General features: G+C 44.0%; 1 protein-coding gene across 1 annotated transcript in view; it reads right to left on the bottom strand.

Moving 5' to 3' along the window:
- Positions 1 to 12734: 12734 nt before the first annotated feature.
- The window catches only part of HSD17B2 (hydroxysteroid 17-beta dehydrogenase 2), a 91798-nt gene continuing 87435 nt past the window's right edge, over positions 12735 to 17097 (bottom strand). The window contains exon 5 of the mRNA XM_003998308.4: positions 12735 to 13178. Within this exon, the coding sequence (XP_003998357.2) occupies positions 12835 to 13178 (344 nt within the window). The 3' untranslated portion in view covers positions 12735 to 12834. The remainder of the gene's footprint in view (positions 13179 to 17097) is intronic.

Below are 17097 nucleotides of genomic sequence, written 5' to 3'. Positions count from 1 at the left end.
TCATCCACCCAGCTTTGGTCAGAGATGCCCTCACCCCTTCTTGGCCCTCTGCTACCTGGCTTGTGTCTTGGGACTACAAAACCAATTCCTGGATGGAACTGATCTTGGCTTCCCGCCTCAGGCCAGAACACAGGCACATCCCTGTAGCCCAGGGCTTGCGGACCTGGGTGCTGAGCCCCTACACCGATGCTGGCTTTGAGATCAAGCTGGGCAGCATCATGTATCCCCAACAGGTGCCAGATAGGAATTAGAGTCACTTCTTGAGGGTCTAGGAGCAGCAGACATCTGAGTTAGAGTGACTCGGGCAGCCTGAAATGTCAGGCAGTTATTCAGGGAAGAGCTGTTCCCCTCTCACATCTCCTGGGCCCCACTGTCAAGGGTTGTATCCTTTATGGGCTTCTTTTCATAAGAGTCAGTGGTGCTTGGCTTGGTGGTTAGAGCCCTGATAGGAAACGGCTAAAATCAAGAACCCTTTGCAATAGGTGTTTGGAGCTCCCTGGACACTCACACTTAATAGCTCCGATCACACATTTGCATCAAACAACTATTCATTTACTTGCTGCGTGTTTGTCTCCCCCATTATACTGTTACTTTCCAGGACGACAGGGATCCATCTGTTCCCAGATACTCCCCCCGTGCCTCACACCATGCCTGACACAAGGTAGGAGCTCAGGAGAAACTTGAAAAGGAGGAGCTGCTAATGCAGTGGGTGAGACCTGAGAGAGGAAACCTAGGGTTTGGGGTTGAATCACGACTCCCTCCTGTTCACGGTGTGGGTTGGGTGAACAAAGTAGACTGGGCACATGAGAAAAGTCAGAGCCCCCAGGAGTCACAGAGGAGAAACGTTTGGGCTCTAGTTGGGATGCGTGGACAGAAAATGTATGAAATGCTTCTTCCCCTAGAGTTTAATTTGTCTGGTATTAGCATAGCTACTATTACTAATAAAAAAAAAAGCTACTTTTGATTAGTATGTGCACAGTATTTTTTTAATCATCTTGCCTTCGATGTTAGGATATTCCTCATGTTGACACTCATTTTCTTTTTTTTTTTCCTTTTTTTAAAAATTTATTTTAGAGAGAGTGCATGCACATGAGTGGGCAAGGGGTCAGAGGGAGAGAGAGGCAGAATCTCAAGCAGACTCCATATTCAGTGTGAGCCCAACGTGGGGCTTTATCCCATAAACCCTGAGATCGTGACCTGAACCAAAATCAAGAGTTGGACACTCAACCGGCTGAGCCACCCGGGGGCCCCTCTCTCATTTTCAATGTCTTTGTGATCACTGACCCTCATAAGTCTAGGGAAAGTCTTGATATATTCCTGTCTACTCCACAGTGATTTCTGGGAAGACAGAGGCCGTCTTCTTTACTTTGGATCCACTCCTACCTCCCACAGCTGCTTACCCATTGCTGTTGTTTCAGAATCTACCAGAGTGGAGTTGTCTCCCATCTCTCAGCAAGGCAGGAATTTCATTGTTGATTAACGATGAAGCAGAAGTCACAGGACACCAAGACATAGAGATCAGTTACATCTTCCACTTTCCCTTTCCTGCATACAAATCATGATGCTAGGCATTACCTGCTCAGTATCCAGTCTCTGCTTCCTTGTGCTTGTCTTCAATTGTCCATTCACAGCTGTCCTGAGAGGGAAAATGTTCTGTCCCCTCTTATTATTTCACTGAGGACAGAAATAAAATACCAAAATAACACTGAATTGGTGTTCTTTTTACATTAGTTGCAACATGGGTGAACGATCTTTTTCCCAGTTTTGCCTAGAAATATAAATGTCAAGTGTAATTTTCAAGCAGGAAATGTTGACAATTTAAACACTGTATAATTATAAGAACATTTCAACAAAGGACACGGACACACTGCTTATGACTTCTCTCTTACTACAGATGGACATGCCTTCTTTGGAAGAGTTACATAGGCCCTGGTATAGCTGACTTAGGAAACTCATTATACAGTAGCACCAGAAAGTCTCATGATCCTTGTGGGGGAGACACTTTCCAACAGCTGCCAATGAGCTTCAGTGAAGCTTGACACACTGTAGGTGACGATGGACGCCTTGGAACGCATGAAGGATGATTGTTTCTCTTCCTGGGTCCTAATCTTCCCATTTCTCTTGGTTATAGCAGGTCCACTTACTAGATGGATGGACCATACACCTCTGTAAGGGCAGTATCAGCACCCACCAGAACTAAAAACAAATTTCCCATCCTCTTCCAAGTTCCTCACGCACTCAACACACAACTGTACACCCAGTGCAATCAAAACAACACATCAACATGAGATAAAAGGCTCTCAAGTGATGGAGTTTGTCTATGAAATCCTGACTTAGGGAGAGCCAGTGGACATCGATCTAGGATGGAAAAAAGAAAAAATAGCAGTGCGCCTGGGTGGCTCAGCTGGTTAAGCGTCAGACTTCAGCTCAGGTCATGATCTCGCGGTCTGTGAATTCGAGCCCCATGTTGGGGGCTCTGTGCTGACAGCTCAGAGCCTGGAGACTGCTTCGGATTCTATGTCTCCCTCTCTCTCTGCCTCCCCCCACCTCTCAAAAATAAATAAACATTAAAAATTTTTTTAATTTTTTTATTAAAAAAATTTTTTTAACGTTTATTTATTTTTGAGACAGAAAGAGACAGAGCATGAACAGGGCAGGGGCAGAGAGAGAGGGAGACACAGAATCTGAAACAGGATCCAGGCTCTGAGCAGTCAGCACAGAGCCTGACTCGGGGCTTGAAGTCACAGACCATGAGATCATGACCTGAGCCGAAGTCAGATGCTTAACCGACCGAGCCACCCAGGCGCCCCTAAAATTTTTTTTTTTTAAATAGGTCCCTTTGACCTCAAATTTTCTTTGCTCCTCCCCCCCACCTTCCTTCAGTGAGAGATGGTATTTATTTAAGTCTTCCTTCATGGCTAAGCCAGAGCTTTCACTTACTCTCTGGTTCTCCACTGGCCCTCTCATTAATGAGTTAAATAAAACTTTGCTGTGTGTCCATTGGGTATTTATCTGACATTTTAACATATTCTGAAAACTATTCCTTGCCATTGTGGAAGGAGGTGGAGGGTGGCATGGAACTCATGAGTCTTACGCTCCTGTCCTGGAGACCAGAGGAGAGGGTTTTGAAGAAGGTACCTACCCAGGTTTGTGTTCTCCAGCTCTTCCCAGGCTCTCCGTCTGCAGGGGAGCCCACTCTATCAGTGTCCTGTTCGGGCTACCTGGTTATCTAGTGATGAGAGAGAGCTTGTTGCCTTTCAACATCAGAGAAGATTTTAGTGACCTGATGAAACCCCATCAGCATTATGTCAGGAAGCAATATAATTTCACTTCTCCACACAATGCTCATGTTCTAGCTCCCCACCCATCATTACTACAGCGCCCTATAATTAGCAGTATGGAGGAATAATAACTAATACTCATTGCATGCCTACCATATCCCAAGGAAATTATTTCCAGGATGGATTAAGTTATTTAATATTATAACCACTCTATGAGATAGGTACCATTGATAATCAACCTCTGTGTACAGATCAAAGTATGGAGGTGCTAGAAAAATCAAGTAACTTCTCCAAGAACCTCATAGCTCATCAATGGCAGAACTGAGATTGGAACCCTGAAAGAATTTGTGCTTTAACCACTGCACAACCGTTCCTTTCACACACTAGAAGTTGAACAAACTCAGCTTGAAAAGTTCAACCCTGGGGATGATGAAAAATTCTGGAAATGTATAGAAGTGATGGTTGCAAAACATTGTGAATACTGAATACCACTGGGTTGTACACTTAAAAATGTTAAAATGATAAATTTTATATTTTGTATATTTTACCACAATTAAAAAAAAACAACTCAGTTCTACTACGTAATAGCTTTGAAATGTGACTTTGGGCAACCTCACTTTGTAAGCCTAGTTCCCTACTTTCTTTTATTTTTTTTAATGTTTATTTATTTTTGAGAGAGCACAAGCAGGGGAGGGGCAAAGAGAGGGGGACAGAGGATCCAAAAAGGGCTCTGCACTGACAGCAGCAAGCCAGATGTGGGGCTTGAACTCACGAACCATGAGATTATGGCCTGAGCCGAAGTTGGATGCTCAACCAACTGAGCCACTCAGGTGCCCCAGTAAGCCTAGTTTCTTACCAATAAATGGAGATAATAGGAGTCCCTGGCTGACTCAGTCAGTGAAGCATGTTACTCTTGATCTCAGGGTTGTAAGTTTGACCCCCACATCAGGTGGAGAGATTACTTAAAAATTTTTAAACAAAAATTTTCATTTAATCTTTAAAAAAGGAGATGATAATAGTACATATTTCAGGGTAAATGGGAGGATTTATTTGGTAATCCAAGTAAGTTGTTCAACAGAGCTCCTGCACATAGAAAGCCATAGATGATTATCAGCTTTAAAACAACAAAAAAAGGGGAAGGCAGTAGGGATTCTTATCATGAAGAGTGGGAGTTATAAACTTCATTGTTTGTCCATGAAAGACTTGTTGTGTTCTTGTGGAAGGGACAAACATTAGCCAATTGGCAGTGAAATCCCCTGTTTGGATCAGAACGTTCTGAAACTTATGGCTGCAAAAATGCAGAGCCATATTGGTGTTCCCAACATCTGACCTCCAGCAAGAAAGGACACACCAGTGTGACCTTTGTCCATAGCAAATGCTCTCCCATGGCAAGGAGGAAACAGTTACTATCACTCCATTTATAGGCCCTTGTTAAATGCCAGGCACGGGCTAAATCCTTTGCATTATTATCCTATTTAATCATCACAACAACTGTATGGATTAAAATACCATTGCCCCTATTTCTAGAGTAAAAAGAAAAAATTGACCCTAAGATGCAGAGGAGTTTAACAGCTTGCTTAAGATCATTCAACTGTTTAACAGCAGGCTCACAGTTTGAACTCAAGTCAGTGTGTTTTAGTCACTTTGGGCTGCTATAACAAATTACCTCAGGCTGAGCCACCAAATGACAAACGTTTATTTCTCATGGTTCTTGAGCCTGAGAAGTCCAAGATCAAGATGCTTGCAGATCCTGTCTGGAGAAAGTTTCCTTCATGGTTTGCAGATGGCCACCTTCTCATTGGCAAGAGAAAAAAGTAAGCTCTCTCCCTACTCTTCCCGGATGGGCACAGATTCCATCACAAGGGATAATTACCTCCCAAAGGCTCCACCTAATACTATCACATTGGTGGTTAGGATTGAAACAGAAGGATTTTGAGGGGACACATAGAGCCCATAATCCTATGCGAATCCAAAATGCCCACAGCATACCACCTGGCCACTCAGGCACCAAGAACGTGACATATTTGAAGCCATATCAACCAGTATTCCAAACACGAAACAAAAGCAAATCACTGTGCAAGGGGAAGGGAGAGTGGTCCTTTCATCTTAAAGCAGAGAGACACAAGTAGAGCCACCAGCTCTTTGTATAACCCTCCCTGGAAAAGGGCCCACTCCAACTGCCTCTTCCTTTCATCCTTCCCAACCTGCCCAGGTCACATCATAATCTCACCCCTTATATCACAGACTGACGCTTTCCAGCTGGGGATTATAAAGCTATTTCTCAACAGGAACCAAAAAGAAGAGATGGGAATCCAGGACCTACCTGAGGCCTCATCCTGCTGCAGTTCTGCAGGTGGGAGAGAGCCCCAGACAGAGCAGGAGAGGAGGAGGGAGCGACTGGTGTGGTGTATGGGGGAAATGTACATGCCATCCCTCTTTGTAAATGGTACATCCTTCTTGGTGCCATTCACCCTGACAACCCATGAAGATGTGTATTGGAAGTGGGTCTTGGAAAACACTGCAGAGGAAGTACAGTGGGAACACCTGGGTGGCTCAGTCACTTAAGCGTCTGACTTTGTCTCAGATCATGATCTCATGGTTTGTGGGTTTGAGCCCCACATCTGGCTCTGTGCTGACAGCTAAGAGCCTGGATCCTGCTTTGAGTTCTCTGTCTCCCTCTTTCTGCCCCTCGCTGCTCTCTCTCTCTCTCTCAAAAATAAACATTAAAAAAATTTTTTTTTAAATAGAAAACATTGTGGTGAGGAGTAGGATGTAAATTAGAATTCTCATGGTTGCAAGCAACAGAATCTGAGTTCTGACTGTCTTTTAACAAAATGGGAGGGGCACCAGCATGACTCGGTTAGGCATCCAAATCCTAATTTTGTCTCAGGTTATGAGGTTAAGCATCCAACTCTTGATTTCGGCTCAGGTCATGATCTCATGGTGTATGGGATCAAGCTCTGCATTGGGCTACATGCTGAAAATGAGGAGCCTGCTTGGGATTCTCTCTCTCCCTCTCTCTCTGCCCTCTCCCACACACACACTCTGTCTCTCTCTCTCTCTCTCAAAATAAACATTAAAGAAATTAAAAAACAAAATGGGAGTTTTCACATACTCAAGGAAAGGCTGGAGCACCAGAATTGAAAAATTGATCACTGGTGGGGCGCCTGGGTGGCTCAGTCGGTTAAGTGTCCAACTTCAGCTCAGGTCATGATCTCATAGTTTGTGGGTTCGAGCCCCGTGCTAGGCTCTGTGCTAAACGCTTGCTCAGAGCCTGGAGCCTGCTTCGGATTCTAGGTCTCCTTCTCTCTCTGCCCCTCCCCCGCTCACACTCTGTCTCACTCTGTCTCTCAAAAATAAATAAATGTAATAAAAAAAATTTTTTTAAGAAAAATTGATGAATGGAACCAAATGTCTCCAAAGAGCTAAGCAACAGTAACAACAACTATCATTGTTGTTGATATGCACCCTCCATATGCCATGTCCTAGGAAGGTCATAACATTTATGCATTATGCTCAAATCCTAAAGGCTGAGATGTGGGCAGAGGCAGGATTTAGATCTTCTGGCTTCTGTAGCGTTGCTTTCCACCAAGATGTCACATGTGGGGAATGACTTCCAAATAGGAAGGTAAGTAGAGTCTGGGCAGCACACATCTCCCAAAATTATCCAACATTACAAGGGCAATGACATGTATTGGCCTAGACTTCTTATGATTTTTTTCAAGTGTCTATTTTTTAGAGAGAGAGAGAGAGAGAGAGAGAAAGTGAGTGAGGAGGGGCAGAGAGAGAGGGAGATAGATGATCCAAAAAGGGCTCCATGCTAACAGCAGAGAGCCTGAAGCAGGGCTTGAACTCACATGCCATGAAATCATGACCTGAGCTGAAGTTGTACACTCAGCGAACTGAGCCACCCAGGGACCCCAACCCCTTATGATTTTTCAGAGCTGTTTTACTCTACTGTGGGTTTTCAAGATGATAGTATGAATTTTGTGTTTATCAGTGAAAAATTTTGTGTGCAAACATTTAAATCTTACCTAGAAATCATACCCAGACCAAAGAATAGTTATGTCTCAAGTTAAGACCTACTGTATATGGAATTCACCTTGAATAGTCAGGAGAGAGAATATTGGACAACACCGAGAGAGATTACATTATATCTGTCGGTGGATCATCATCTAGTGTGAAAAAAAGGAGGAAAAACAGAAAGTAGAGTTTAAATAAAGTTAAAATTTGTAGGGCAATTGACATGAATGGAATAACCTGAATGTAAGAAATAATTTGGGACAAAAGCCTTGAGTTTACTTATTAAGCTTCCTGTTTCCCATGGTAAGCTGAGATTTTTACTTTAGTCATTCTATATTTTGCAATATGGTAAATAAGTTTTATGATAATCCAGGACAGAATGTCTTATCACCCTAGACACAATGTGCCTTAAACTGTTGTCCTAGCCAAATATCATTCCAGTAGTTTAGGACTGCCAGTGATCAACCGAAATATTTGGTTTGCACCATGCAGTTCAGCAAGCATTTTGTTTCACCTTGTTTCAAAGGGATAAGACTCACAGACTTCAGAGATAAAACCCGAAAAGAAATTTTAATAGAAAAAAAATGTTTTTTCTTTTAACTTTTTTTTTTTTAATTTATTTGTTTTGAGAGAGAGAGAGAGAGAGAGAGAGAGAGAGAGAGCAAGTGGGGAAGGAGCAGAGAGAGGGAGATACCGAATCCCAAGCAGGCTCCACGCTGTCAGCACAGAGCCCAACACAGGGTTCAATCTCACAAGCCGTTGAGATCACGACCTGAGCCAAAATCAAGAGTCAGACGCTCAGCCACACAGGCGCTCCTGATTCTTATCTCTTGTTGCGGAATTCTGAGCCGGGTATTGAACTCAGTCTCAGAAACACCCATCCAATCCTGCCATGGTCATCCCCAAGCCTGAGATCCTGGAGGGAAATACTGAGTTACAATACACGTGGGTAGAGAAACACTTTATTTTGAGCCAGGCCAGAGCAGGTGTCCCAAGCCCCTGAGTGGACCACTATGTATGAGCTGATTGGGGGACTTTCCTTGGGCAGGAGGTCCCACAACCCACAGGGCTATTTGCATGGAATTATTCTTCCTCAGGATTACACCATCTAGAATAGCTTCCCCAAACATGGTCTTTAGCACCAGTATAATGAAACCGATGAAATTTAATGTTCCATTCAAATAATATAGCAAAGCTTATTTAGGCATTTATCAGCTCCCAGTGTAATAAAGAAATCATGTTTTCACAGGATATTTTCCTAATTCGTTCCTCTTATCCTGGCTGTGTTGTAAGGATCACCTACTTTCCTGCTGCCAGCATTGGGGAAATACAGAAAAGGAACAGAGAAAGGGGAGTAGGTGAGGTTTTGCATGCGATTTGCATGTGACATCATGTGACCAGGTATTACATGTACCTTGTATCCTGCCCTTGAGCAGAAGGGCAGGGCTGGGAGAATGAAATGGTTTTGCCAAGAGTCCTGTTGTTAAATCTCACTTTTTTGTTCATCATGCCGGTCAAACTGTGGATGCACTGGGGGCTTCCCTCTGCCATTAGCTTGTAAGTGGTTTCTTGTGGTAAACCAGGAATACCAACATAGCTAGGGCATGGAGAGACTTTGTAGGTAATACTTGTCTCTCTTGTTTTCTGAGAAACTACAGGTATTGTGCTAAAAATGAAATATATCTGGGGGCGCCCAGCTGGCTCAGTCAGTAGAGCGTGCAACTCTTGATCTTGGGGTCATGAGTTCAAGCCCATGTTGGGCATGGAGCCTACTTAAAGGAAGGAAGGAAGGAAGGAAGGAAGGAAGGAAGGAAGGAAGGAAGCAAGGAAGGAAGGAAGGAAATAGGTTTGAATGCTTATTGATACTTTCAGGTAACAATCTCTGCTGGTTTAAAACATGGTCTTCCCAATGAATGTGCAGTAGCATGTGAAATTCTCCCCCCTTCTCCTTCTCTTGTCCTCAGAATCTGGGTTCCTAGAAGCTGGTCCAGCACTGGGGAGGCAGCATTATCACTTACTCACTGGCCTCCATTGAATTTCTTATCCTCATTTCGGCCCCATCAAGGCTGTCGATCCAGCGGCCTCTGCTACAGCAGCCCTGAAAGAGCACACCTGGGTCGGCCGACTAGTAACTATGTCCCTGACATGGCCTCAGAAAGAAGTTCCCGCTCAAACCTCAGACCACGCCTCCTCCCCTTGAGTCACTTATGTTTTCTAAGAAAGCAGGCTACCGATTGATGCATTCTTCCGAAGTCTAAGGTGGGAGGAAGGGGAGTGTGAGAGGCATGGAAAGTGTGAGTAGAAGAGGGAGGGCTTCTCTCAAGTAGGGGCCAGAGGCAGGAGCCCTCAACCCTGTCCAGGCTTAGAATGACCTGGGAGCATTTTACCCCTCCCCAAACCAATTAAATCAGAGTCTCTGGGGATGGTGTTTGATGCTAGGTATTTATACAGCACAGCAAGTCTGACAGCCAATGGTTAATAGGTGACCAGTGAGAAACGTTCTGTATATACTGAGACCAAACATCTTAGAGACCCTCAGACACAGTGGTTCTTAAACTTCAGGTGCATCAGAATCTCCTGGAAGACTTGTTCAAACACAGATTGCTGAGCCCCACCCCCAGAGTTTCTGATTCAGTAGCTGATCTGGGACCACACCTTGGCAGCCATTGTTCTATCCTTCCCCAGCCAATCGGCTGAGGCCACGACCCTTCCCCAGCCAATCGGCTAAGGCCATGATCCTTATAAAACCTTTGTGCTCTTGAAACCCACTCTCTCTCTCTCCGGTATCTCACCTCTGCCTCGGTGCAGGTAGGGGACTGAGCTCAAGCTAGCTTGAATAAAGGCTCTTTGCTTTTGCATCAGACTCGGCTCCCTGGTGGTCTTTGGGGATCACGAATTCTGGGCATAACAGCCCCTCACTGGCCCCATGGGCATCCCGATGCTCATTCTTAGCTCTTTTGCCTACTGTCTCCAGGAGCCTCAGTGACTTTTCCAGACCTCCCCATTGTCACCCAGGCCCAAGGGAGTCAAGATTGGAATAGTGGGAAGCGGCTGTCAGTCTCTCTGTAGCTAAATAGACCACCTTGTACTGTACTTCCATCCCAGGTAATCCCAAGGTCCTCCTGGGGGAAACCAGTTAGGAACTTCTCCAATCTGGGATTCTCAGACCCTCTCAATCTCTATCCAGCACCTTCTCCCCATGCCTCATGGAATTTTCATCAGAACAGAAAGTAGGCCCCACACTCAGGTCTTAACCTGGTATCTCCAGCTCTCCCCCACTGTCTTCAAAGAGCTTTCCCCCTCCTTCTGTGGCCTGACCACATATCCCCCAGCCTGCTTACTCTGTGGCCTAGGGCAGTGGTTCTCAAACACGGGTGTGCACCACCTGGAAGGCTCAGTACAAGTTGCTGGGCCCACCCCCAGAATTTCAGGTTCAGTAGGTATGGTCGGTAGAATAATTGCCTCTAGTAATGATAAGGGCACACAATTCCCCGGAACCATATGTGACCTCATGTGGCAAAAGAGATTTTGCAGATGTGATTAAGTTAAAGATCTTGAGATGAGGAGATTATTCTGGATGACGTGTGAGCCCAGTGCCATCACAAGCGTCCTAATAATAGGAAGGCAGAGGTAGAGGAGACTAGACCATGGAAGCAGAGGTTGGAACGATGCAAAGGAATATGGGAGGTCTTTGGAAGCTGGAAGAAACAACAAATGAATTCTCTCCTAGAGCGTCCAGAAGGAACACAGGTTTGCCGACAACTTGATTTTAGCCCTGGAAGAACCATTTCTGAATTCTGACCTCCAGAACTGTAAAATAGTAAACGCACAGTAAAACCTTGGTTTGTGAGCATGATTCGTTCCGGAAACATGCTTGTAATCCAAAGCACTTGTATATCAAAGCAAATTTCAAGAAATACTGGCTCAGTTGTGATCGTGTGACATTTGGCATCACTTAGTACTCATATTGCAAGACATGGCTCATTTATCAAGTTAAAATTTATTAGAAATGTTTGCTCACCTTGTGAAACACTCGCAGAACAAGTTGCTGACAGTCCAAGGTTTTACTGTATTTTGTTTCAAATTGCTAAGTTTTCCATAATTTGTTACAGGAGCCATAGGAACCTAAGATATGATTGGATTGGCTTCTGAGAATCTGCATTTCTAATAGGTTCCCAGGTGATGCTGATGCTGAGGTTCAAGGATCACGATGAAAAAAACACTGACTTTTAGTGAAACACACAATCCTAGGTCCCCTCCAAACTCTGGTTATACAAACCCTCTGCTCCCTCCACATCCGAATCAAGCCAATGGAAGCTTTGGCCTTGACGACTCTCCTCTCCAAAAAGTGCCTATTTTGGACATCATCAGTTAAACTTTGATTTTTATTTTTTCCTTTCTTTATGCTCTGCTGTAAAGCAATGACTACCAGGCATGAATAGCCATTAAAAATTTATCAGATTAATAATTTCATAACTGTTTATCTCACTATCTTGTTATTTATTATTTTATTTTGGGGGAAAATTGCAGAGCATTGTGAGTTTACCCTCCTAAAATCTCCAGGAGGTTGGAAAATAGAGAAAGAAACTTCACATTCTAGACAGAAAACGGGACAAAGAGAGGTTTGCAATGAATAATGTCTGGACTTCTGCTTCCCTCATGTCAAGCTGCTATTTTTTCTAGTTCCTTTTATGTCCCTTCTGTTCACCAGCTCCTCCCCTTTTGCCCCCTGCAGGTGAACTTGACCCCCACCTCTCTTAGTATCTGAGCTTGCTCCCTTTGGCTGATTTCTCTAGATAATGATGCTGGCTTTTCCAGCCTGGGATGCTCAGAGGAAGGTGAAAGTGATAGTTACTATGGACACTAAATCAGCCATTCACGTGCCCTGGGTCTGCCAAAAAGGCCACTGGGGCCTGCTTGAGATGTGAAACCTCATCCTATTTTCTCCAGGGCTCCAGACAGAGGAAGGGAGAGGAGGTGCACAGAGCACTGATTACACACTTGAACCAGTACCTTGAATACAGTAGTTACAGCAGGCTGTCTATTCACAGCGAGAAAAACTCCATTTGACTATGACCCTTGCCGGTTCTTCCTCTTTTTCCCTTCTCTATCTCATTTTTCCTGTCATCTCTTTGTCTTCCTCCTCTGGCAGGCAGTGGGATCCAGCCTGGATTTCAATTTGAACTGCCTTTTGCTAGCTGTGTGACAATGAATGGGCAACTTAACTTCTCTGATCCTTCATTCCCTTACCTGTTAAGTAGGGGTGAAGATACCTACCATGGTTCTCTAATGAGAACTAGATGAGAGAATATCTGAAATGTATGTGTGCAGAGCAGGCTGACTCTCAATTCACATGCGTCATGGGGGTCATTTCTAGCCACCAGCCTTCTCAACATTAATTCCTATTCAACCAACAGACTTCACAGGAAATACAAGGTAGGAAACCACAACTTTAATGGGAAGTTCAGGTTTCCCTTTCGTTCCAAGACTAACACTCCTCACATATTTGCCTACATGCCTTGTTCTTCAGTTAGGCCTGCTTAGTTAGCGCCTTGGGCATGCTCCCTCTAAAGTGATGCAACTTTTTGCTAAAATAATCAAATATGCCAGTAGGACTAAATGAAACAAAGCAGAGCATTGGATTAGCCATCGGCCCTGGCGAGTAAAAGGCAAAGGGGCTCTTAGCAGACACGGCATGCCGGATGTCCAGGAGCACAGGGGACATATCAGTGTTGGCACACCTGCTGATGAACTTGAGATAATCCCGTTGCTCAAGGATATAGTCCTGCCCATAGTCCTCTAGCACTTCGGGGGTAAGGTTGTCCAGGATGTCCTGCTCCAGCTTGTTCCACATTTCACTCGTGCCCGCGATACCTGTGATGCAAGAAGAAGGGAGGCTCAGATTCTGGGGAGGCCAGACTGGACGTGTCCGACCCTACCAGGGATGCAGGCCCTTGTGAACTGGCTTCTGTTGGAAAGACAGGCATTCCCAAATGGCTTTTTTTTTAATGAGCTTTATAATGGTATGTAATACACTTTTCAGCGTTCATATGGAAAAGTACACACATGTCTAGGTTTCCACAAGCTGAATAGCCTGTGTGACCAGCAGCAGAAAGAGAAAACAAGCCAGCCTCGGAGCCTCCACTCCCAACCCCCTTCCCAGGATCCTCTGTCCCAATGACCAGAATGGAGCAGTTTTGCCTGGCATTGGACATTATGTAAATGGAATCACACACTACGTTCTGAGATTCATCCATGTATTGTGTGGTCATTCTCATTGTTGTGGTTTTCCATTGTGTAAATATGCCATAAATTATCCATTATACTGTGATGGGCATTTGAGTTGTTTCCAATTTGGGGGTCTTACAAATAGTGTTGCCACAAACATTCTATTACATCTGTTTTCGTGATCATTATATACAATATAAAATATAATGTATACAATATATATAATATGTATGAACATGTGTATATACATTTATGTATAGTTTTTTAATATAGAAGCAATACCAACTTCTATGTATAAAATTAAATACACAATGTTAACTATCATTCTATCTATTTAATAAATATAATTTTAAACAATATATAACTTATGCATTTAAATTTTAGCATATAAATTACATGTAATTAAATATATAAACATATTTGATAAAGAAACAATGGGTGCTTATATACAATTTAATTATATATACATTTACTTTAAAATATAGCAATGCCTGTTCATTACGTAAAATAAATAATGAAATGTATATGTTTTTTTTTTATTTTTTTTAACGTTTACTTATTTTTGAGACAGAGAGAGACAGAGCATGAACGGGGGAGGGGCAGAGAGAGAGGGAGACACAGAATCGGAAACAGGCTCCAGGCTCTGAGCCATCAGTCCAGAGCCCGACACGGGCTCCAACTCACGGACCGCGAGATCGTGACCTGAGCTGAAGTCGGACGCTTAACCGACTGAGCCACCCAGGCGCCCCAATGTATATGTTTTTAAAATTAATCTCTTCTAAGGTAACTTAGAGTTTTGTGTGTCTTTCTACATTCCTTCCTTGTTTATACAAACATGTACACACATAGGGCCGCTTGGGGGACTCAGTGAGTTGAATGTCCAACTCTTGATTTCAGATCAGGTAATGATCTCAGGGTTTGAGTTTGAGCCCTGCGTTTGGCTCTGAGCTGACAATGCAGAGCCTACTTGGGGTTCTCTCTCCCACTCTCTCTCTGCCCCTCCCCTACTCCCTTGCACTCTCAATCAATCAATCAATCTCTCTCTCTCTTTCTCTCTGTGTCAGAAATAAATAAACTTTTAAAAAAGGCTTTGGGGGTGCCTGGGTGACTCAGTCCGTTAAGCGTCCGACTTCGGCTCAGGTCATGATCTCACAGTTCATGAGAGGGGCTGTGTGCTGTGTGCTGTGTGCTGACAGCTTGGAGCCTGGAGGCTGCTTCAGATTCTGTGTCTTCCTCTCTCTCTGCCCTTCCCCCGCTCACATTCTCTCTCTCTCTCTCTCTCTCTCTCTCTCTCTCTCTCTCAAAAATAAATACACATTTTTTTTAATTTAAAAAAAAAGGCTTTGGTTTAATCTTATTTTACCAGGAACAAAATGCCCAAAGGATCATACTATACAGGATTTCCAAAGATTTGCTTGTTTGTTTGCTGAATAATAAATCACAGACCTGCCTCCAAAAGTCAATGGCTATAGATTTAAACCAGAGCAGCAGAAATTTCCCATTAAACAGCTTTTAGGCAACCACTTCTCTATCAAAGGACTTTCCAGTCATTCCTAGATTTCACCATTTCAATGACGCTGCCATAAACAGTCTTGCGTAACACATCCTTTTGTATTTTAGCGTTTTACGTCTGCAGGCAGCCTCTACAGTGTGGCTGCGTGGTCAAAAGGCACATGCATTCTGAATTTTAATACCTACTGCCTGATTACTTTCCACAAAGGATGCAGAACCTCACATTCCCTCCTGCAAAGTGTGGGATTGCTCTGGGATTGCTATGCGGATGATCCTTAGTTTACCAGCTTGAGCGACTCCTGGATATCGGATATTGGGTCTGTGGGGGAGCCTGACTGTGAAATGTAAGCCAGTGAAATCCAATTATACCCACTGAAATGCAAAAGGATTTCAATTGCTCATTACTTTTCATGAAAGCACAATACCACACTTAAAGAAATGATTACCCTGACAATTACTCCCGAGGCTTCTGGGTCTTGAAAAACATGTTTGTGTGAACTATTGTTCCTCCAGCTACCTCTCCCTGTCTTGGCTTTCCCCAAGGCAAGGGATTCCTTTTCCTCTCCTCTTCCTCTCTAAACACCTCATGGACTTTCTAACCATTCTTGTGAGTACCCTGTGCAGAGTCCTCAAGGCTCTCTTTACTGGCGACAAAGTCACCAGAAGTTTGTCAACTCATCTGCCACTTTTGACACCCACTAGCTGCCACTTTGGGGCTATACACAATGAAATTGTTGAGGTCGCTTGGATCCAAATCCCATCTCTGACTCATACCCCCTCTGTGACTTGGGAAATTTCCCAACTTCTCTGGGGCTCAGCTTTCTCCCTACAGGATGGGAATATTACTGATGTGGGGAACAAAGGCAAAAGAAACGTACGTAAAATTGAATTTCCTTATAACCTGCAGCCCATTGACAAATACGTCAAGCAGGCAAAATAAACTATTCCTCCAGAAACTCTCAATGTTGATGTTAATGCTTTGCCAGAGGCAAAAACAACCTTGGCTTGCCAACATCCAGGCCTCCAGGATCCTGAAAATCCTTTTGGAAACTTCCCTTGTCTTTTCTTCCCCCAACTTCCAAGTGTATAATCAGTCTCCCCTCACAACCTCAGTGCAGCTCTTTTTGCCCACGGGTCCTGTCCCGTGCTTTAATAAAACCACCTTTTTTGCACCAAACATGTCTCAAGAATTCTTTCTTGACCTTCAGCTCTGAACCTCAACAATTTTCCACGTCATTTTGGGGCCCTGACGTGGGGCTTTGAGTCTTTTCACCTGGACTCTGAGCCTCGGGGCAAACTTGGCGAGTCCTTCCTCTCTCTTTCCTTTGCTCTCCTATCGGGCTTTTCAAGGAGTATGGTCTTATTGGGACATTTTCATGTCAATTGCTCAGGCTGCGATCCTCTAGCCCATGGCTACCCTACCAGGAGGAGAAAGCCTACCTTTGGGCTGGAAGTTAGTACCCAGGCAGGAACGGTCATAAGACTCAGAAACTTGAGGCCTTTTCTTTATTCCTGTCCTTATACAAAGTTGTCTGTCTTGGGCACAGGACAGCCACCTAATGACTAGCACAGCTGCTGATCTTAAGACTCCTGTGTGAAGCTTCCTCTCATTGGTCTAAAGTGATCCCCTGGTCTAGCCTCTTCTGGATGCTAGCACTCCACTCAGAGCCAGCTGAAATCAGTACCCAATTCAATGAAAGCCCAACTAGGACCATTTCCTAGAGAAGTTGGCTATAAAGATTACTTGTGTTGGAATGTCGCTTAGACCATGATGGATTTCTACCTCTACTGTTTTCCATCAGTGTCCTCTTCTAACTACTTAAACTACAGAATTGGGTAATTTCCCCTTGTCAAAACCTTTCTAATGTTTTCCATGGGTTAAAAACGGTGGGTTCTTCAAGGCCTTCACAGCAAGGTAGGGTATTTTAGTCCATTCACTGGCACCTGTGTGTAGTGTAGGATTTGATGAGGAAGCAGAGGGATGCTAGCATCCTTCCTATGGGGACTTTACAGCAGGGTGGTGATCATAGCAGTTTTGTTCAAGGGACACCTT

This window comes from Felis catus, chromosome E2, assembly GCF_018350175.1.
Source record: "Felis catus isolate Fca126 chromosome E2, F.catus_Fca126_mat1.0, whole genome shotgun sequence".
NCBI classification, from domain to species: Eukaryota; Metazoa; Chordata; class Mammalia; order Carnivora; family Felidae; genus Felis; species Felis catus.
Note: the sequence above shows the minus strand (reverse complement) of the source record. Positions and strands in the feature narration are given on the sequence as shown.